Genomic DNA, 23,844 nt, shown 5'->3' with positions numbered 1-23,844 from the left:
TTGTGTTATAGCATTGCTGTTTTATTTGCATATCTGTCTCTGACCATGAGTAGGTTGATGGGAAGGTTTTTTGTTTTTTTTTTGGTTTGGTTGTTTTGTTTTGTTTTGTTTTGTTTTGTTTTCAGATTTTATTTATTTGAGAGGGTGCACAAGCAGGGGGAAAGGCAGAGTAGGAGTGGGAGAAGCAGACTCTGGGTCCAGTCCCACATCTCTGGGATCATGAGGGCCGCTGAAGGCAGATGCTTACCGACTGAGCCACCCAGGCACCCAGAGGAGAAAGATTTAATTTGCATTTGTATGAGCAACACTTAATTACTGATATATGCTAAAGATCATTATCATTGAGTGTCTAAATAGGTATCAGTAGACATCTAACCAACAGAATTATTCTAAAGACTTCTCAAAATATCTGTGTAATAACTGAAGAATAGTTGCCGTAGTACACAGCTTGTAATTGATTGAGCTGTTTATGACAGGTTTGAACCTGGTTCAAACCATCTGAATACACTGTTGGAGATCGTAACAGGGGACTGCCTGATTATAAGAATGCCAGTCAGTAACATCAATTCTTACGTATTTATACATTTTGACAATAGCATTTAAGAATTGAATTGCAATTATGCAAAAATGTTATACATGCCACTTCTTCATCCGTATATAGTTGATCTTTGAACGATGAGGTTAGGTATGCCACCACTCCCAGTTGAAGTTCCGTGTATAACTTTTTATTCCCCTCAAATTTAAAGTCATTGCCTACTGTTGACTTATTTAATAACAAAACAGCCAATTAACACATTTTCTATTATATGTATTATATTCTGTATACTTACAATAAAGTAAGCAAAGAAAAAGTGTTATTAAAATCATAATGAGAAAATAGATTTACAGTACTGTATTTATCAGGGGAAAAAATCCACATGTAAGTGGACCCATGCAGTTCAAACTTGTGCTGTCCAGAGGTCAGCTGTAATATGAAAAATGAAGAGAATATATTCACAAAATGTTGAGGACTTGATTAAATCTTATAATCATTGTGATTTTGGGGAGTTATAACATCTAAAGTTTAGAAATATTAATCTGGAGCCAATCAGAAATTGTAGGTAACCATTCTTGTACTATAAAAGCATTCAGTGAATGATAAAGAACTGTATTAGACGTGGTAGAAGATGTAAAGATTCCTGTCTTCAGTGATGCATAATCAGTTCAGTAATTCCTGGGTAACAAATTTTTAATTTTTAAAAATATTACTTTATCTACTTCCCTCTTCTCATATCCTGGCCTACTAAGTTGTTTTACTATAATCCATTATGGTCTAAAAAAGCAAAAATAAATGGACTTTTGGGTGAGAGTCCAAATTCTTAGACTTTAGGATAGATACAAATCAAAAAAAAAAAAAAAGTCCAGGTTTAAGGATGTATTCTGAAGGTTTGAGTTGTAGAAAAATCATTTCTTGATCTAGTTACCTGGTCCTGTAAGTTATTGAACAGTTAGCTAGAAAAGACTTGATTTCTGAAGGTATAAAGTAGGTATTATAGCTGTGATTCCTTATTCCCAAAGCTTCCCTGAGGAGGTGATACTATGCAGTAGTAGTTAACCAGATGAAGAGAGAGGGAAAAGAGTTTTGGCCACTTGAGTGGTAAGGCCAGGGTGGCTGCTATGGAATGAATCAGGGAGAGCTGAATTAAAAGATATGATCAGATGTGTAGTCAGTAAGATTTTGATGATTTTTGAAATTAATTTTAAGAGCAATATGAAACCATTTTTTAGAAAAGGAATGTACTTATTTACATTTTATGAAGATGATGCTGGCTGCTTACCATGAGAAAGTTGGAACTTGAAAGTTAAAAATGAGAATGGGAAAGCTGTGGAGAGATGCCAGTGGCTTGGTAGGCTAGGGTGGTGGTGAAGAGGAGGGAGTAAAGTACATGAATTTGAGATGTATGTTGAAGGTAGAATCAAAAAGGACTTTTTATGTTCGAACAACGTGACTGCTTTTAGTTCTTTACTTGCCCCTGATGATGCTGTTTTGTATCTGCTATTCTCTTACTACCCCTCTCCCTATTTCCTCTAGCAGGCAAACTCCCTTGGGTCTTTCAAAACCTAGTTCAGAAGCTGTCACTATTACAGCATTGTTTGATGAATAGTTTATTAAGTCTTTATTAATTGCTTTGCTAGTTTGCTAGTTTGGTTGGTTGTAGTCAGACCTAACTTACAAGGTCAAGAAGCGAATGAGTGATTATGAAATGTATTCATCACCCAGAATTTGACCTCATCCTAAAGAGAAGCGATACAAAGGATTTTCATAAAGTTAAACATAACAATTCCCAATCAAATCTGGAAGACTGCATCCATGCTTCATGTCCTTACTCAAGGAAATAATTGTCCTCTAGAGGGTGCACATTACAAAACCTCTGTGGTCAGATAAAACTGATTTTGTAGTAACATCAAACATCCCCCTCTATCTGCCGGTCACAGGAAAAATTCATTTTATATTCATGTATTTTTGAGCACTCTAGCATTACACTCACTATACTTTATTCATTTTTTGGCCTTTATGAAATATTATAAATTTTTCATGAATAGCTCAAAAAAATTATCAAGTATTTGGAATTAGAAATAGCTGTAATAATAAAAAAAATAACTGTAATAGTGTTCTTGTCTTTGTGTGTTTACTTCTTAATTTCACATGAAGCTTGCCTTTTGTTTTTTGTTTGGTTTTTTTTTATGAAGCTTGCCTTTTGTAATGACTTGTAGTTGATGGAAATAATTTTGTGTCTTCCTAATGATTTTCATTATGCTAATCTATGTAAATTTTATAATCCTCATCATTAAACTGAATATCTTGGAACTAATTTAAACTCTTGTTTATACTGCTCCACAAAATAGTTGTTTTATTCCAACTTTCTACTTTATTGTTTCAGTACTAAGAACTGAACTTATGTGATGAAAGTGACATAAAATTATGTAAATTCATTTTCTTTTAGTTTGATTTGTTAAAGCTAGTTAGAGTGTATTAATATAATAAAAGCTATTGGGTAATGTGGAATGCACATAAAGCAAAAATTTGTTATTAACATATAATTATATTTAGCAATAAATTACTCTGCCATGTATAGATTATCATCGTAGATAGTCAGGCCATGTTAGAAAAATGAAACTTAGACTTAAGGAGTAGAGAAATTTCTATTAGAACTTAAAATGAATATTAGCATTTATGTAATAATTAGAAAATATGATTATTTTTCTTGGGCTCTGTGACCAATAAAAGATTAACCACTGCAGAATTGGGGGGTCATTAACCAGTATTATTTCTTTGCATTTTACTTTTCTGTCAATTCTATGGAAATTGTAGTTTTGATCTGAAAGAAACGCTTCTATTGATTTTGGCCTTTTCATTTGTTTTTTGAATAATGATTAAGTATCAATGGCATTTCACCTATTTGTGCAAAGTTGCTTTGTATAAATGTATGGTTTTTGCATCTTAACAGTATTCACTTTTTATGGGGCAATGTGTAGGTTTTTTTTCATTTTAGTATCTCTTTCTAACACACAGGAATACTCTGAAGATAGTAACTCTGAGCCAAATGTGGATTTGGAAAATCAGTACTATAATTCCAAAGCGCTAAAAGAAGATGACCCAAAAGCAGCATTAAGCAGTTTTCAAAAGGTTTACTTTTTTTTATGATTGATTCTGTGTTTTAAAGTTTATTTTTTTAAACGATATCTTAGAGCAAGTAAGTTCCAAGTGATTTTATCTCAGAAGTGTGTTTTGGAGATCAAGTGATAATCCTGTCAATAAGTTTGCATTATGCAGTACAAAGAGATGTTCCAAAGGGGATGTCCTGTTGTTTTTTCTAGTCAAGCTATGTATATATATAGCAGGTCTGTTGTCCTGAAAAGCTAGTATGGTTTTGGCAGAAGGATACCAGCATGATGATCAATAGTATTATCCCTGCAATTTTGTTCCTCCATTGGGGGCCAGATCACACAGGTGTAGTTTCACTATTAAATAATGTGATTTCTTGACATCTGATACACCTTTGGATTTATTCTTACCAACGGATTATTCAGAGGGAAAAAAAGGGCTTCTGGGACTACGGAATAATTGAGCAGTAGTTCTTATTTAATTTTTTGATGAAGAAACTTCGAAATAAGCTCACTTACCCTTAGGCATTTTAAGATCTGTTTCTTTCTTAAAGCCTTTTAAAAATGGCCTTGAGAAATGGTGGAAATGTTTGTCATGTATATGATGTAAAATTAATTCAAAACAGATATTGGTGTCATTAGAAAATAACATTAGCATTAATTAAGACTAAACATGTCTTCTATGTTTTAGGTTTTGGAACTTGAAGGTGAAAAAGGAGAATGGGGATTTAAAGCACTGAAGCAAATGATTAAGATTAACTTCAAGTTGGTAAGATTTGTTTTGAGGGGCAATAATTATTTCATTATTAAATGAAATTTTGTGGGTAAAACCTCGTGGCAACAAAATGTCATTCTACCTCTTTAAAATAATTGTTGATATATTTCTCTATTTAGCCTACTTTTCATTTGTGATGACAGTAACACGAAGTAAAAATTCTGCATAGGAGTCAAACTTTTCTGTTTAAGAAAACTTATCCTCTAGATACATATCTGGCTGCATTATTAACAGAATGATTTTTCCACAAACTTAGTGTAATTTTGGAGTTTAGAAATTCTACTTTGTATTACAAGGAGTTCCTCTCATGGTAAGGGCCAAAACTAGCAATATTCTTAACTCCTCTCTTTGTCTGTCTCCCCTCAAATAATCCTTTGGTAAACCCAGGTGTCTTTATATATCTTGAAAATATATCTAGTATCTGACTGCTGCGTAACCATTTTACCTCTACTACTCTGGTCCAAGCCAACATTCATCTCTCATCTGGATGATTTCAGTAGCTTCTTAACTGGTTTTCTTACTTTTATCCATGCTTTATTAACAATCTGTTCTCCACAAGCAGCAGAGTGATCCTTCTGTTTTTGTTTTTAGAGTGATACTTTTAAAATATAGGTCAGATTATGTCATTCCTTTGCTCTACATCTTCTGATCCTACTTTCCTTAATAAAAATCCAGATTTTTACTATGGCCCATAAGGCCCTATGTCAACTTATCCTTTGCTACCTTTCTGATCTTATTGTGTCTTCTCTCCTTTACTGGGTTCCTTGCTGTCCTCATGTCATCCTAAGCATGTTCCTACTTGTAAACACTTGTATTTGCTGTTTCCTGTGCCCCAAATTCTCCTCTCAAATAGCCATGTGGCTCTTTTGAGAGTTCTTTCAGTGTTATCATATATCAGGATGGCTTTCCTCTTCCTTTTATGGCCTTCCTTTTATGTAAGACCAACTTACATAAAATCTCATCCTTCCCATCATCACTTATATTCATCTTACTTTTTCTTTTGAATGCATCACCACTTGGTCTGTTTACTTAGTGCCTTTCTGCTGCCTCATCCTCAGAGGCTATAAACTCTGTGAGAGCAGGACTTCGTTTTATTCACTGTTACATTCCTACCACCTGTAATAATGGCTGACATTTAGTAGATGCTCAAATATATTGTCGTATGAACTTGTAGAGAAGCTGGGATTGTCATGACACTGTATTCTTACAGAATTGCTGGTCTTAAGAGTGCAGAGTAGAGGTGGAGGGGAAAATAAAAAGATGAGAGGTCTAGGGACAGATATGAACCTTTAAGATCCCTAAGGATACAGGGGTTTTTTTCTTTTCTTTTCTTTTCTTTTTTTTTCTTTTTTTTTTTTTTTTTTGGATAGAGGTATTTTTGAGAAAAATATTAAGTGGAGCTTAGCAGAAATAAATACTTGCAAATGGAAGAATAGCTGATAATCTTTTTTTTCTTTTTTTTAAGATTTTATTTATTTATTCATGAGAGACACAGGCAGAAGGAGAAGCAGGCTCCATGCAGGGAGCCCGATGTGGGACTCGATCCTGGCACTCTAGGATCACATCCTGAGCTGAAGCAGACATGCTTAACCACTGAGGCCCCCAGGAATTCCGATAGCTAATAATCTATTACTACTTTCTTTTTTTTTCCTATCTCTATATTTCTCATATATCTCCTCCCGCTCCTCATTAACTTCTCTATCCCATCCATTTGAAATTAATTTTCAATTCCCTGAATTGACTATTGCCTTGTCCAGTTAACTTCCACTAATCTTGCATCCTATTCTTGACATACTCTGGCATCCTCACTGACCTTCAGTGGGAGGGGCCCTCCATTACATCTACAAAAACTATCCACAAAATATTTTAGTTCATTCTTCGCCCCCAAAATATCAAGACTATTCAAAATATGTTAAACATTAATAAGTATATTGTATGTTGCATTTAAATATAGTTAAAGACGAGAGAATGTCTATCTTGAATTTAACCTTTCTAGTTCTGCTGATATTCTCAAAAAATATCTTTATGTTGTACAAAGCTCTCGTGCTATCTTTTCATTTATTATTTGTGAAAATACTAAACACTCATACTATATTTAAATTCATAGTTTAGAAGGATATGGGAGGAGCATCAGGTGTCTCAAGGGACAGAGATTTTGACTAAACAATTTTAGTGACATTAAAAGCCCAACGCCTGGGTGGCTCAGTGGTTGAGCATCTGCCTTCAGCTCGGGTCGTGGTCCCAGGGTCTGAGATCAGGTCGTGCGTCAGGCTCCCTGCGAGGAGCCTGCTTCTCCCTCTGCCTGTGTCTCTGCCTCTCCCTGTGTCTCTCATGAATAAATAAATAAAAATAAAATCTTTAAATAAAAATAAAAGCCCAATGTTCAACTCTTAGGATTCTACGATTTGAAATAATACAAAGAGACTCTATAGAAAGCTGCTATCTTAACATACTAGCAGTGATTTAATTTTTGAGCTCATTTAAATACATGCTACCCTAAATAAATAAATAAATAAATAAATAAATAAATAAATAAATAAATACATGCTACCCTTAAAACTTGATTTTGCTATTTTACCTTGAGCCAAGAAGAAAGTAAGGGAAAGGATTATTTGTATTTTGTGTTATTTTGCCTGTCTTCCTTCTCTGCCTTTTATTTGCTCAAACAGCATCTGTGAATAAGTTGGGTATTATAAGAGTAGTTTCAGCTTCCATCCCTCATTTTCTAGTTGGATTCAGAATAGAACCCATGTTGTTATGTGAAGGTTTTGAGCAATAAAAAGTTGGAAGGGTTTGTTATCAACTGCTCTATGTTCACCAGTGTAATTTATCTAATCTTCCCTTAGTCTTTAAATATAATAACAGAATTAGTGAAAAATGAGTTTTAAAACTATTAGAGCATAAGGAAATGAATTCAAAACTAACTCTTTGCTAAAATCCTATTTCAGTATCTAGTTACAGTCTCAAAGCTAGGACAGTCCTGTTTCTGATTTGCCTTTGCCATAAAATATGTTCTTCTGTAACGTGGATTTTAACAGCTCACTGATAGGATATTACCTATTATTTTTCCTCGCATGGTACTGGCATTCTTGGAAATAAAAGTAGCTTAATATACGTAATTAAGAAAAAAAAAAAAAAAAAATATACGTAATTAAGGCTTTTCCCATTGTTCTGTCCACTTTTTCCCACCCACCTCAACTACTGTTTTCTTTTTTGTAAGTCAGTTCTTGCTTAGGTTACAGGGAGTCTTCTCATGTTCATAAACACATACGGTCTATTAGTCAAGAAAAACACTCTATCTGCTAATGCTCACCTCCTTGATTAAAAGTAGAGTAGAACCCAGTGAAAAAGGGATTAACAGCAGTTGGAGATTGTGGGGACAGTGCATGCAGGTTATCAGGTTGGACTCAAAAATTGACTTAAATGTACACTCTAAGGGAGAATAGACCATCCATGAAAATACTTAAGTGCTGGAAATTTGACTGGTAGTTCTTTATTTCCTCAGATCTCTCATGTTTCTTGGAATACTCACAGTAGTGCAAATAGTACGGCAAGGAATAGCAACATTAGCTACATATACTATTGAGTAGAGCCTTGGGAGGGAGGACTTTTCTTTTTTTTTTTTTTTTAAGATTTTATTTAGGGATCCCTGGGTGGCGCAGCGGTTTGGCGCCTGCCTTTGGCCCAGGGCGCGATCCTGGAGACCCGGGATCGAATCCCACGTCGGGCCTCCGGTGCATGGAGCCTGCTTCTGCCTCTGCCTATGTCTCTGCCTCTCTCTCTCTCTCTCTGTGTGACTATCATAAATAAATAAAAATTTTTTAAAAAAAAAGCTTTAAGATTTTATTTATTTATTCATGAGAGACAAAAGAGGCAGAGACACAGGCAGAGGGAGGAGAAGCAGGCTCCATGCAAGGAGCCTGATGCGGGACTCAATCCCGGAAATCCAGGATTACACCCTGAATGAAAGGCAGATGGTCAACCACTGAGCCACCTAGGCATCTCGGGAGGACTTTTCTTGATAGGGGAATGAGTAGCTGGGCTTGAAAAGATTCCTTCACTTCACATTTTATCATTGAGCCATCCAATAATATGGGAGAAAAGAAACATACCACTATTCCTAGAGAGCTTTCTCATCAAGAGGTAAATCTTCAGGAGAGGATATAGCTGATACCTGTATAGTTGGTATCCAAGGCATTTGAAAAGTTGGATTTATTTATAATTTTTGGTCTGTGAATATTTTAGTGGTTCTTTTGATCTATAAATGTTTTTTGTGCAATGAGAACAATATCTGAAATTTTGAAAATCTATAAATTGTACTTTTTATCGAATAACTTCATAAATTTGGTTTGCATGTCAATAATCTAGAAATTTCAAATTTAAGCTAAAATGTTTAGTGTTTCTGTCATACATACTTTATCATAAAACTTTATTGTTTTTTAATTATGTAGTAATGCTATAATTTTAATCATATAGATATTTCAATACATAAATACATATCTAATAATGCATTTATCTTCTTTCTTGACAGACAAACTTTCCAGAAATGATGAACAGATATAAACAGCTATTGACTTATATTCGGAGTGCAGTCACAAGAAATTATTCTGAAAAATCCATTAATTCTATTCTTGATTATATCTCCACTTCTAAACAGGTTAGAATCTGGTTTTTCCCCTTGGTACTTATCAATGTGTTATTATTTATACTGTTATAACAAACCCTTCCAACTTTCTATAATTATTTATTTATATACTAAAGGCTTTTTTAAGGCCTAGAGTTTCTAGCTAAGCAGTTATGCCAGGCATTGATATGCTTCAGAAATAATATAATACTATTTTCTTAATTATAGTACTAATTATACAATATTAAAAAGCAACAACTAGCTAAATTTCTTCAAATAATATCTTGAGATACATAATCTACACAATTTTTATAGGCTTAAACTCCCATATAGTTAGTATCATAGTTCCTTCCAAAAAACATCACCACTTCAGTTAGATTTATGTAGGTTTGATTAAAGATGCTTAAGAGAAGACCCTGTACTCATATTAGTACTTGGCATTACTCAATAGGTATTTAGTAGACGCTTTTACAAAGAATGAGTGGGTAATTAATGATGAAGAAACTATAGTGGGCCTTAGGAAGGATAGTGCTTTTGTTATTCTAGATTTTGGTTATTAAGAAAAGCAATGATGATTTTATTCTATTGCTAAGATAATTTTTAGTTGGATTGCTGTTCATAATCTTTTAAGCAACATAGCTTTCTTAAACACCGTGATCTGATGTTTTAGCACAAAAAGTATTCTCTATGTCATTTATTCTCCATGTCTTTTAGGATTTCTTAAAATATTTAATACTTTTAATACTTATAAAAAAATGTTCATGTCAGAATCTCTCTAGTCTTTTCTACTAGAAATCATTTTGAGTTAATTTATTACTTTTAATCTTATATCTAAAATACACGTAATGGAAATAGAGACAAATAAACTTACAATTGATCCTTGAACAACATGGGTGTTATGGGAGTGCCAAGCCCCTCCCCTCTGCCCCCCTGCCATGTAGTTGAAAATTCATGGTATAACTATTGACTTCTCAAAACTTAACTACTAATATAGCCTACTGTTGATCAAGAGCCTTACATATAATATAAACAGTTGATTGACGTATTTTGTATGTTATGTGTATACTGTATTCTTACAGTAAACTAGAGAAAAGAAAATGTTATGGAAAAAATCATAAGGAAGAGAAAATAGATTTATAATAATGTACTGTATTTACCAGAAAAAATTTATATATAAGTGGACCCGTGCAATTCAAACCCATGTTGTTCAAGGGTCAACTATATATGTTTCGTTAAAACATGAGTAGGTATTGGCACTAATTCTAAAGTTATTACATATTGAGGGGGCTTTTCTTATGTGGGGAAATGTTTTCTGAGTTTTACAAACAAGTGTCATCAAAACATTTTTGGTACACTATTTATAAATGTTATGCCAGATGTTGGGGGGGGGTTAATTTCAAACTTCAAGGTTGCGTGTTGCTTCGTGCTATTATATGTACACTTTTTGTCTTTTGAAAGTAAGAATAGATACTGGGTGGGCGTACTCAACTTATTCAGTATGCCATCAACAGTCATGAATAGATAGGAAGGTTTTCTGAAAGTATTAAACTTTCCTGTTTTCGTGGATCCTCTTGATCCTGTTAAATAGAGACCTAGAGAATCAGGTTTTCAAACGCACAGCCCAATGTGGTGGAAAGCGAGTACTTAGGGGAGCTTATCATAATACAAAATAAAATGATTTCCATGAAAAAAATGTCACACTCAGATTGGTAAATTGATAGTGTTTAGACACAGCTAAAATTATGCTAGACTTTTCCCTCTACCCAACTCCAGCAGTTTATCAGTACTTACGAGCCTGTAGTTCGGTTACTTGATTGATTACATTTATTGAAGAATTTTTGAGAGGTTATTCTTTGTTTCTTTAGCTGCTTGGCTAGTGTTTGCCACTTAATAGGTACCAAGTGAGAGTTGAGTAAATAAGATAAATGCTGTTAATAACAGCACAGCTAGATCAATGTGGATGTCATTCACTTCTGTCAATACAAGATGAGTTTACTAGATTAGAAAGGACAAATTTTATTATTAGAGCATTAGATATTTTCTGGGTTTTATTTTTTAAAAACTCACATAAAAACAGATCTTGGCACTTTTTGTAAGTTTGGTCTCTGTTTTGCTGAAGTTTTGTTAAATTATAGACTGACACATTCGGAAACAGATTCTTATGTGTATTAAAGTTCAAAGATGCACTTTTAGTTTGCTCAAATTAACTTTATTAACAGGTACAAATTTGCTGTTTACAATTATAGAATTCTGATTTTTTATGTCAGATGGATTTACTGCAGGAATTCTATGAAACAACACTGGAAGCTTTGAAAGATGCTAAGAATGATAGACTGTGGTTTAAGACAAACACAAAGGTAACAATTACTTTTCTTTTTTGAAGAGTGGGAGGGTGTCCTTAATAAACTCTCCTAAAGATTCACACCTTTTCCTATTGAAATCTTTTAATTTTAATAAGTATGTTCTTTTACAGCTTGGGAAATTATATTTAGAACGAGAAGAATATGGAAAGCTTCAAAAAATTTTACGCCAGTTACATCAGTCCTGCCAGGTACCATTCTCTTTTTTTTTCCTCAATATTTCTTCATAATAAAGCATAAGAAAAATTTTATTTGAAACTTACTTGGGGGGCAGCCCGGGTGGCTCAGTGGTTTAGTGCTGCCTTCAGCCCAGGGCATGATCCTGGAGTCCTGGGATCCAGTCCACGTCGGACTCCCTGCATGGAGCCTGCTTCTCCCTCTGCCTGTCTCTCTCTTTGTGTCTAAATAAATAAATAAATAAATAAATAAATAAATAAAATCTTTAAAAAAAAAAAAAAAAGAAACTTGGGGATGTTTTTGTTCAAGAAACATCCCCATGGGACGCCAGGGTGGCTCAGCGGTTGAGCGTCTGTCTGCCTTCGGCTCAGGGCATGTCCCTGGGGTCAGGGATCCAGTCCCACATGGGGCTCCCCACAGGGAGCCTGTTCTCCCTCTGCCTGTATCTCTCATGAATAAATAAATAAATAAAATCTTTAAAAAAAAAAAATCGTCCCCAAAACAAAAATTGGCAAATAAGATACCAAAAAAAGCTCGGTTTTTCTTAGTGTTATATTTCTTCTTGTTTTAATTAAATCATTATTTTTGTGGAGTGAAGCACAGGTATCCACAAATAGACTAGGCATTAATACTTATTTATTAAGAATAAGCCTTTCATGGGATGCCTGGGTGGCTCAGGCAGTTGAGCATTTGCCTTTGCCTCAGGGCATGATCCTGGAGTTCCTGGGTAGAGTTCCGCATTGGGCTCCCTGCATGGAGCCTGCTTCCCCCTCTGCCTATGTTTCTGCCTCTCTTTCAGTGTCTCTCATGAATAAATAAATAAAATCTTTAAAAAAAAAAACCTTTCATGTTTAGTTACAGATCCTGTGAAAATCGGAGAGAACACGTAATACATGTAATATATGTATGAGAGATATGTAATAAAGATATTTCATATTCTATTTTATAATATGTGAATCTTCTATAACAGTACTGTCCATTAGAACATCATGTGATAACTAGAAACTAGAAACATTCTGTATCTGCACTAATATGATAGTGCCAGTTGTACATGTCCTCAGGCAGTTAGTGTGCCTGAATTTTTAATTTTACTTTTAATTTAAATTTGAATAGCCACATGATCTGGACAGTACACCTCTGTAACTTTTTAACTGTGGTTATACTTTTGTATTTTTTTTGTCTTGATCAATAAGTTATTTCATATTGGTTTACAATTTATATGGGAATACTGTTTTAAATGTTTTTAAGCTCTTCCTATGCTACATACTATTTTAATTTTATATGTTATTTCTACAAGTGGGAGAAAAGTTGATCAGGAAAGTGTTCTAAATCACCTGCAGATATTTTTGTTTACTTTTTTTTTTTTTTTTTTTTTTCCAATTTTTAAAGAAAATGTTTTCAGGGATTCCTGGGTGGCTCAGAGGTTGAGCATCTGCCTTCGGTTCAGGGTATGATCCCAGGGTCCTGGGATCAAGTCCCACATCAGGCTCCCTGCATGGAGCCCACTTCTTCCTCTGCCTGTGCCTGTGCCTCTCTCTCTCTCTCTCTCTCTGTGTGTGTGTCTCTCATGAATAAATGAATGGGGTCTTTTAAAAAAAAATGTATTTATTTCATAATAGTTTTGCTTCATAAAGCAAATTAGTTATATATGAATTCTTTCTTACCTACACAGTCTTAGAAAAGCTTAATCTGATGCATAAACAACTATGAGTTCAGTTCCACAGTGGAAAAGTGAAAAAAGTGGAAATGGTAAGAGAAGCCATTTCTGAATGGAAGAGGGTCTTTCAGTGTGTGTGTGTGTGTGTATATATATATATATATAAGAGAAAGTCCTCTGGAGAAATTTTTGCTCAGGTTATTTTGGAACATAAGAAGATTCTATCTGATAATGACAATAGCAGAAACATGATAATCTAGATGTACAAATTATGTCTTATATGTCATATGTTGTACTCTGGTTGTAACTCATTAGTGAATGACTAAACAATTCAGTTGGAAAATCAAATAATACATTTTGGCTTTGTGTAAGCGCTTGATATTTGATTCTCAGACTGTGGCCCATATGCTGTTTTTCATGGTCTGTAGTTTCTGGGCTGTTGGTAATTTTTCAAAGTTGAACTAACATGTTACTATCTTTATTACTCCTTTAACATCCCTTAGCAGAGTTAGTCACTTTCTTTTCCATTCTTCTGGGTATTTGCTTCATGGTTCATACTTCAACTAGAATCATGATCATTTATTTATATTGTAATTTATCTGCTGACAGATTAATTTTCTAGATTGTGAACTTTTGGAGGAGAGGAACATTAGCTTATATTTAATTGTGTATTTCTCCAAGGTAGAACAGTGCCTAGCACTAGGAAGGCACTTGGAACTACTTTTTGATCAGATCAGTGAATATAAAGTAGTTGTGAAGATTTGAGGAAGACTGAAGAATCTCCTAGATAGAAACAAACATTACAATGTTTTATACATTAAAAAAAAGTACATCTGGTCACTTTTCTCTTATTGAAAGACTAGGAAGTACAAAGGATGTGTACATTCTGTTTTTGGCTATGAAAGGTAGTGTTCTTAGTATTCAAGATCTCAATTATGGTGCGTTTTCACACATAATTAGTATTACAAATGTAAAGATCTCACGCTAACTCAAAAATTACTAGGTTGACTGTGAATTCCATTTTGACTAAAGGTCATTATTTACTTTCCTAGACTGATGATGGAGAAGATGACCTGAAAAAAGGTACACAGTTATTAGAAATATATGCTTTGGAAATTCAAATGTACACAGCACAGAAGAATAACAAAAAACTTAAAGCACTCTATGAACAGTCACTTCACATCAAGTCTGCCATCCCTCATCCACTGATCATGGGAGTCATCAGAGGCAAGTTTTGTTTGGAGAAGGGTGGGCAGTGTCACAGGAACTTACCAAGGCATCATTATATATGACTAAATAACTGAAGGTTGTTTCTGTGTTAGTGAAAACAAATGGCAAAGTTACCAAAATCAATGAAATGATCTTGTCTTAGAAATAAGAAGTTGAATTTTTTTTCTTGTATACTTTTATGTCAGTGAAATACTTCAATAGGAAATTTACCATCAGAAGTTCTATTTTTGTGACTATGGGGTAGGGAAGAGGGAAAGAAAAAGTTCTATTCTTGAATTATAATGATACACATAAAATTACTTTGTGCCTGAACTGAGAATAAAGATTCGCAAATGCTTGTTGGATGTTTAATGAAGAGCTGCTTTTTAGAATTAAAGTGAGTACTGGGGCACCCAGGTGGGTCAGTCATTTAAGCAACTGACTTGATTTTGGCTCAGGTTATCATCTCAAGGTTGTGAGATCAAGTCTCGCATCTCCCTTTCCTTCTCCCCTCCCCCCACCCTCTGTACCCTCCTCTAAGAAAAAGAATTAAAATGAGTACCTTGGGCTGGTACAATTCAGGCTATAGAATTAAAAGACTGGAAAGCCACTATCCTAATTTTCATTTGATTTTTATAAAGTGCTCAATCTTTCTACAGAACTGCAAATGCCCTTTTATCCTGTTTTGTTCTTTATAGAATGTGGTGGTAAAATGCACTTGAGAGAAGGTGAATTTGAAAAGGCACACACTGATTTTTTTGAAGCCTTCAAGAATTATGATGAATCGGGAAGTCCAAGACGAACCACTTGCTTAAAATATTTGGTGTTAGCAAATATGCTAATGAAATCGGGAATAAATCCATTTGACTCACAGGAGGTATGTGTGTGTTCATTTCTATTAGCTGTGTTTTGTGGAAATGTTACTGTTTCTTTTTACATATAGCATACTTTATTTGTTTGTTTATTTATTTATTTATTTATTTTACTGTTCTTAGGCCAAACCGTACAAAAATGATCCAGAAATTCTAGCAATGACGAATTTAGTAAGGTAAGATTTTATATTTCAGTTAAGGTAAATCTCATAAAGCAGTGAATTAGAGGGGAAGAAGAGAGAAATTTTGAGAATTCAGTTAATACTCTTAAATTTACTCTTGTATTTTGGTTTGAAATATTCCAAAATTTGTGAAATTTTTTATCTTTTGAAGTCATTTATTCTGTTCAGTAGTCACAAGATTTTATACAGTATTGATTTATATAGTACAGTACTGGCTACTTGCCTTTTTTCTCTTCTTATCCACATGTGTGTGTGCTAGTTTTCAGTGGAAAGCTGACAATAGATGCTTTAAAACAATTTCACAGTGTTTGCTGTTTCTAACTGCCTTAATCCTAAATAAAATTATGAATTGGTCCACATAAATAAAATATTTTCAACAAGACAATGTCTTTATTCACACATTTTCTCAACTGACAAGATTTAAAAATCATTTTTAAAAAGTTTCCCTCAGATAATTTTCTCAGGTGAGGAGCAGAGAAGTACTGGTAAGAAACCCAAGGATTTATTGATGACTTTCATGAAGAATGGTATGGTTAGCAACTGAAAAAGGTGCTATGATCAATTAGTATTAAATAAAATTATAGAAGATAAAACAAAGTGGAAAACCTAGAAAATAAAGCCTCTTTTTGCAAAAGAAAACAGTGAACAAGAAAAATTTACCTCTGGCCTGGGAATAAATGGAGTTTAAGTTTCTTCAAGTCTTTCATTTTAGATTGTGCAGCTGAGTTTACCAAGACAAAAAGAATATTGTTAGGGACAGAGGGTAGGGTGGGGTTTTTTGCATATGTATGTAGATAACTTAAGTGAACAGACATTCTTTTATTTTTTTTATTTTTTTATTTTTAAGATTTTATTTATTTATTCAAGAGAGACACACAGAGAGAGAGAGAGGCAGAGACACAGGCAGAGGGAGAAGCAGGCTCCATGCAGGGAGCCCGACGCGGGACTCGATCCCGGGTCTCCAGGATCACGCCCTGGGCCAAAGGCAGGCGCCCAACCGCTGTGCCACCCAGGGATCCCCGACATTCTTTTAATAGTCTTTTATGATTTAAAAGTACTGTTAGACTATAAATTATGAGTCACCCATATATATATTTGGAGGAAAAGCTTATTACATGATATTAAGTTCCTATGTAAAATGTCCTCATTTATTTTGTTTTTATCTGGCTATAGGTTTTACAAATTACTGGGTTTGTTTAAGGAAACTTTAATTCTAGCTGTAAAAAATAAAAATGATTTTACTTTAAGAGGATGAAACATAGGAGATAAAAACTCTAAATTGCAGTATTAAAAAATCAATTTCTTTGGGGTGCCAGGGTGGTTCTGTCAGTTAAACATCTAATTCTTGATTTTAGATCAGTTCTTAATCTCAAGGTCATGAGTTCAAGCCTCTTGCTGGGCTCCATATCAGCGTGATTTAAAAAATAATAATAATAATTTAATTGTTTATTTCTGTAGTTTATTTTGGTACGTATTTGTTGAATTATGTTGATTTTAGTTATGAAAGGAGATTTCTCCACCTTTATTTCAAATGGTTTATTCCATCAACATTTGGCCACATTAACTGAAAGATAATTTGGTTAGAGATTTACTTCATAATACTTGAGAAAAAATGGTTATAAAGTTAAATTGCTAAGCAACAGTTTAAACTTTTTTTTTTATTAGGATTTTATTTATTCATTCATGAAAGACACAGAGGGAGACAGAGATATAGACAGAGGTAATATATTACCAGTAGGGAGCCTGATGTGGGACTCAAACCTAGGACCTGAGCCAAAGGCAGATGCTCAACTACTGAGCCACTGAAGCACCCCAACAGTTTAAACTTTTAAAACTCTTAAAGAAAAATTGAGGGAGAGTTTTGCCCTAGACATTAATATTTCATCTAAATTAAATTGGTTAAATACATTAAAATGGATTAAAAGATTGATTTATCAGACCTTTAAAAAACAGTAGCTATGTTTATATATTATATAACTTATTATAGTGAAACCTCCATGTTGGAACTCAACTGATTTTAATGGTAAATTTTGACCCAGACAAGTGGTCTATGGTGTCCCACATTTCATGTAAGATTTATTTTTTTTAAGATTTTATTTATTTATTCATGAGAGGCAGAGGCAGACACATAGGCACAGGGAGAAGTAGGCTCGCCCAATGTGGGACTCGATCCCAAGACCCCGGGATCACACCCTGAGCTAAAGGCAGACGCCCAACAACAGAGCCACCCAGGCATCCCTCATATAAGATTTTTTCTTCCTAAGTCACTTAAATAGTGGAAGAATGTCACTTAATTAAAATATACACATGTGCAAGTATTTTCATTACTTGAATATATCCTCCTATAATATATATTACAATAATGTATTTGGGGTAGGTGAGAAAGTAATGCTTCCTAATTTTATCTTCCTAGTCAGTTGCCAGCAGACTAGAGGAAAATAATTCCTGTTGAAGCACTTGAATCACCTGCCCCTAACATGAAGTTACATTGCGACCCAACAGATGGAAGCACAGCAGAGGGCGTGCAGAATGGCTGATGATATGTCTTACATATAAAGCAGACAGTGGTGCCATATCCAGAAGGTTGGCTTCTTCCTTCTCAGCACCTTTAGCAGTCCCCATAGTGCCCTACAGAGTTATTTTAAGAATAGATAATAGACACCTCAGAGAATTATGAATATAAATCAGCCTTTGGCCTTCTGCAGCAGGGTCCATCACTCTCCTTTGTGTGTGTCCCATTTGGCACTAATTACCTACTACTGATATTTCTGCTGTATAACTCAGTGGAATTTTAAGGCTAGAGAAAATTTACAATCAGATACTCCCTTTGCAGAGTGTTAGCAGTTGCTGGTAGCTTTCTAGAAGATAAAAATTAGGAAGCTACATTTCTGAATGATTTTCAGAGAGGATGTGTAGTGTCTTATTTCAAAGATAAGGCCAAACTCCTCCATACAGTAGTATGCATAAAACTTCGTTTCTTAGGGACTAAATGATAAATGCACAGTTTGAAAGTATCAAACATTAAACAGTTATTATATCTGTCAGTTTTTAACAGTGCTAAGATTTGAGATTTTAGTGAGTAAATATAGTGTATGACCCCAGAAGATTTATTTAATCTTTCCTTTATAAAACCAAAAGCATCAAAAAAGAAATTCATTTTATTTGCAAAAGGGTATGTGTGTTTAATTCTGATTTCTATGACAAACTACAATGTAATTTATATTATTACATTTGAGAAATAGGCTTTTTGGATTATCTGAGTTAATACATGACCTCTTTGTGTTTGACAAGATTTATACTTTTTCTTTTAGTGCCTATCAGAATAATGACATTACTGAATTTGAAAAGATTCTGAAAACAAATCACAGCAACATCATGGATGATCCTTTCATTAGGGAACACATTGAAGGTATGTTCTTTCTACTAACTGAATTCAGTTACCTCCTTTGCTTGCCACTGTCAAACAGTGCTTCTTAATGGATCTGCATGTTTTCCTCTGTGTTGCTAAGTATAGAAATGTTTCTAAATGCTGTCACAGAATAGGATATTATTTAAAATTATGAAGCTGTTGTAAATTATTCACCAGTTTCCTGCTGTTAATTAACATAATCAATTTCTAATATGTCCATTTCATTTAAGGTGGCTGTCCCTTTACCTTTTTATTTTAATTTAGATATTATTGCATGTTTATTACTGATATTTAGGTTCACAGTTCATTTTTAGGAGTTAGGACAAGTAACAAAAGCTTTAAGAAGTCTGCTATAGGTGATACAGAGATGCATTTATTTGAAGGGTAGTAGGCTAATGTACCAGTAAGTGTATGAGATTTTTAGTAAGTTCTGTTGGACTAACAAGGACAAAAATCATTCCTTGTTCTGGGACCTCTTTTGTACCTCCAGTGTTCCCACCTGTTATGGATCTATTTGAGGGTTTTTAAATGACCATTTGGAACAACTCAAATACTTAAATTCCAGATGCATCAGGAAAATCTGAAGAATACTTTGGAAGTAATGTTCTTTCTCTCCCCCCCTTCCTTTCTCTTTCATTCAGCAGACATTTTAAAAATTCTTGTAGGAAACTAGAATGATATTACCCATAGTGGATATAGGAAAACTTAGAAGTACTGTATATGAACTCCAGTCTAGTTTTTTGTTATTTTTTTTAAGGCACTTGTCTTTGAAGAAATTGGAGAAAATTACAAGATCATTGTAAAAATATATTACTCTAGGCTTTGAGAGAGCATAAAATAAGAGACTTGACTGGCATGAATCAGAGCTTCTTGAAAGATGTTAACTATAGAGGAAATGATGAGCAGTGTGGTGTATTATTGAGAAGGCAAGAGACTATTTTAGGTAGCATCACAACATAAGCAAAATCAGGGAGGTGGGAACAAAAAATGATGGGAAAGTCAGCCTCTAGTCTTAATCTGTGTATGTTGGACCCAGATATTTTTGGATCCAGATACCTTATGTCCAAGGCACCTGGCTGGCTTAGTCAGTAGAGCATGTTACTCTTGATCTTGGGGTGATGAGTTTGAGCCCCCTGTTGGGCATAGAGCTTACTTAACAAACCAAAAAAGCCAAATATGCTATGTCCTTGCCAGGCAGAAAGATGTATTTTGAGAAAATAATTGATATAGTTAATTATTATGATTTAGAGTGCATAATGTTTAGTGAAGATATACAAACTGTTAAATTTATTTTCATTTTTGTCTTTTCTTTCAGAGCTTTTACGAAACATCAGAACACAAGTGCTCATAAAATTAATTAAGCCTTACACAAGAATACATATTCCTTTTATTTCTAAGGTACTTAATATTCATGGACCTTAATATTTACAATTTGTAGTTATAAATGCAGCATATTTAAAAATGATTTTTGGTAACATTTTATAATACATTTTCAAAATACAACATAACTTAGGGCTTTCCTTTTCATTCTGTGTTTTCTTGGCATAAATTAACAATAAAGAGAAATAAGGAGTCATTAAATTTCTTTTTAAAGATTCCTCAGCCTCAGAGAACATCAGAAGACAGAGTAGTGGCTAAAATATGTAATTGATGTAGTGTTGACCCAACCACAATAAAATTATGGTAAGAATGTACTTTAAAAGTTACAAAGTTTAAAAAAATAAAAATTACAAAGTTAAATATGATCAGATCTGTGTTCTCAGGAATATTTTCATGTGATAATGAGATTTGTCTTAACCTTTCTTTTCATTATATTTCTTTTAAGTGGTAGAAATAAATTTAAAATTAGAATATTCATTATCATAAAGCCTTTAAAGAAGTTAATTAGTAGAATTATAATGAGTCTTTTGTCTTAGGAGTTAAACATAGATGTAGCTGATGTGGAGAGCTTGCTGGTGCAGTGCATATTGGATAAGTAAGTACTTGGCTCTATCTTATCACAAAATGTTTAGGACCATAACATTTGAATAATGGGAGCAAAGATAGCAATAGAATTCTTGAGTTTTCAAAAAAGCACCCCTTGGCTAGGATTTTCTATTAAAAGAGATATATTATGTATGCATGGTGGCTTTTTGTGAATGAGTAAATATATTAAGCCCTTGATCTCTGAAAAAGTTGTAAATGGTTTTCAGTAAGATTTCTGATTCTGTATATGACCCGTGTCTAGTTAGTGAATAGTATTTTTTTAAAAGTATAAGATATGGTATAGAATAGTTTTGAAATTATATTTTTCTTGAAAGCAATATGATACTTAAAGCTTCACAAATTAGTCACTTTGCTCCTGATTAATCATATAAGTCTTTGCCTCTTGGTTCTTTTAGTGAAATTGATGAAAGGTAGCTCAATTCCAGTTTCTGTCTAAAGTTTTATAAGGCGATGAATGAAATAAGTAATCCTGAATTCAGTCACTTAGTGGAGGCAGCAGTTTTTTCTTTTGCATTTATTGATATTCTAAATATTTTATGAAACAGTCTAAAAGATACACTCAATGAAAATGGTTTGTAGACATGTCTTCTTTTATTTATTTATTTCTAGCACTATTCATGGCCGAATTGATCAAGTCAACCAACTCCTTGAATTGGATCACCAGAAGAGGGGTGGTGCCCGATATACTGCACTAGATAAATGGACCAATCAACTAAATTCTCTCAACCAGGCTGTAGTCAGTAAACTGGCTTAACAGAGAACAAGCTTTTACAGACGTACTTAATGCAACAGTGCAGAGATGTAATCCTTAAAAAGAACTGGGAATGGCAAAACTACTGTCGGTTGATGTGTCCTGAAAATTATTGGAGTTATGGCAGAAGTGCTTTTTTTGATCAACTGGTTTGTGTTTTGCTGCTGCATTTATCCCAAGAAAAACAGCTTTAATCTCCAGAAGAAAACCAAAATGCCATGGGATTTATGCTGTATTGACATCTTGCCCTAAACATACAACATCATAGTAATTTGTCATGGGCAACATGACCAGAGAGAAGATTTTTGTCATGATTTTAAATACACTGACATGTTACTGTTGGTTAAATTTAAACATGTTTTACCTGCAGAAATTCTCTCACAAATAACCTGCAATAACTTGAAATGCATACCCTTTTGAACACTTCCTTTTCTCATGTATAAATTAAAAATGTTTGCTGCATTTTGCAAAATGTCAATTCTCCAAAAAATGTGTCCGTATATTTCTGTACCTGCAGTGTAGTAAAGGTTTAGATGAAACCCCATAATTATAGTGGCATACTGTCACTTAGGTTTCAAGCAGCAAAATAAACAGTGCAGCTCAGAAATTGTAGTTTGGTTCTTGATGTGTTTTTATTACATTTGGGGTTTTTTGTTTTTTAGTACCTTAGAAAATTATTTTATCTTCAGTTAATGATTTTAAAAAGCCTGGGAGCAAATAAGTTGGTTATTTGCTTTCAAGTTTTTTAAAGTAGTCTTTATTGATAAAGTAAGGAGAACTAGTTTCTAACAAAACACTTGCATAGTACTTACTTTGACAGTGATGCTTTAAAGGAATAAAATTCTTTTTTTTTTTCTAAGAATGATATTCCTTTTTAAAAACAAATTCTAACTCAGAATGTTCACTTTAAACAAATATGCCAGAACATAGACAGCTAAATGAATGTTACCCTGTATAGTGATCATGCTGGGAAATTATTTCCTAATTCCAGCAATCTACCATTGCTCAAAACCTCTTGGGTTTTGCTCTTTTAGAATTGCATTCAGAGCTCATTTAAGTGATACGCACTATTAACTTATGATACACATGTTTAAGAAAACAAAAAGTATCATTAAGCTTGATTTTTTTTAAATTTTTTTTTATGGTCACCATCATTTGGCACCAAATGACTTTGGACAGTTTCCAAAAATTAATCTGTCTTGAGGTAATAGTAGAAAGTATGCATCTGGCTTTGAAGGCGATCCCAAAAGAGTTTGAAAGGTATTTTGAGCAGTGGTAGCATAGTTAGGATAATGAACTGTGGCCTTCCACGGTAACTACCGTAAAGGAGACACAGCTCATTTGAATGTATTGAGTTTTGGATGTATTTGTTTCATTAAAAAAAAAAAAAATCACATTATTTTATAGTGTCAAAAGGAAGAACTAAGATTAAGATAATTTCTTTGGTTTTTCTATTGCTTGTTATTATGTAAAAAGAAGTGAGTGGCAGTTCAGAAGGAAGACTGTTGTAACTGAAGAATGACAACCAAGAATTTTTGATCATTTAAATCAGATTTTATAAACAGTGGAAGGAGCATGGACTTAAAACAAGGCATGCTTATTCGGTTTTGTCAAAATTTTACGAAAATATGTGATATATATTTATACTAAAACTATATAATCCTTAGATTTAGGAAAGCAATCAGTTAATGTCTTTAGCAGATTAAAGCAGTATTAAATACAGGTGCAACTTGGAAATTGTAGAAAACTGAAAGAAAACGAAAGACAAAATGTCTCTGGTAGGGAATAAAAAAGTTTAAGATATTATAAAATTATGTGTATTTTCTTCTCTTTTACATACATCATTTGTGAAAAATGTGCTAAATTTTTTTTACAGGAGTGATAATAATTAGGACTTATTTTTCAATATAATTTGGAGACCCTTTGTTACCCAAATAAAATTGACAAGTTTCTGTGCCTGTATTCAAATATGTATGCATGTGACAACTGTGGGAAAAGGCCCTGCTTAACTTTGAGTTGATGGAATTAGAATTTAAAGGATTTGAACCATGTGATTTAACCTTTGCATTCAATTCCAACCTTCACAATGCCCAGTTAGTTCACCTGTGATATCCTTGCCCTGTGGCAGTAGTGCATCTTCCAGTTTCTAGAGGGAAAGCATGCACTTACTCTGGGAAACTGGGCTAAGCGTATAACA

At 33.7% G+C, this 23,844-nt stretch overlaps 1 protein-coding gene across 2 annotated transcripts in view; it reads left to right on the top strand.

Moving 5' to 3' along the window:
* The window catches only part of COPS2 (COP9 signalosome subunit 2), a 33,115-nt gene extending 9,500 nt beyond the window's left edge, over window positions 1-23,615 (top strand). The window contains exons 2-13 of one of the 2 annotated variants that reach the window (XM_038580386.1): window positions 3,554-3,667; window positions 4,337-4,414; window positions 8,952-9,077; window positions 11,312-11,401; window positions 11,518-11,595; window positions 14,291-14,465; window positions 15,146-15,324; window positions 15,443-15,495; window positions 18,813-18,910; window positions 20,226-20,308; window positions 20,827-20,885; window positions 21,506-23,615. In XM_038580386.1, the coding sequence (XP_038436314.1) occupies window positions 3,554-3,667; window positions 4,337-4,414; window positions 8,952-9,077; window positions 11,312-11,401; window positions 11,518-11,595; window positions 14,291-14,465; window positions 15,146-15,324; window positions 15,443-15,495; window positions 18,813-18,910; window positions 20,226-20,308; window positions 20,827-20,885; window positions 21,506-21,650 (1,278 nt within the window). In that variant the 3' untranslated portion in view covers window positions 21,651-23,615. Of the gene's footprint in view, window positions 1-3,553; window positions 3,668-4,336; window positions 4,415-8,951; window positions 9,078-11,290; window positions 11,402-11,517; window positions 11,596-14,290; window positions 14,466-15,145; window positions 15,325-15,442; window positions 15,496-18,812; window positions 18,911-20,225; window positions 20,309-20,826; window positions 20,886-21,505 lie in introns of both variants that reach the window. The other variant, XM_038580385.1, reaches the window with a different exon arrangement.
* Window positions 23,616-23,844: the final 229 nt, after the last annotated feature.

Source organism: Canis lupus, chromosome 30 (assembly GCF_011100685.1).
Source record: "Canis lupus familiaris isolate Mischka breed German Shepherd chromosome 30, alternate assembly UU_Cfam_GSD_1.0, whole genome shotgun sequence".
NCBI classification, from domain to species: Eukaryota; Metazoa; Chordata; class Mammalia; order Carnivora; family Canidae; genus Canis; species Canis lupus.
The sequence above is the reverse complement of the archived record's forward strand: the minus strand, read 5'-3'. Positions and strand labels throughout refer to the sequence as shown.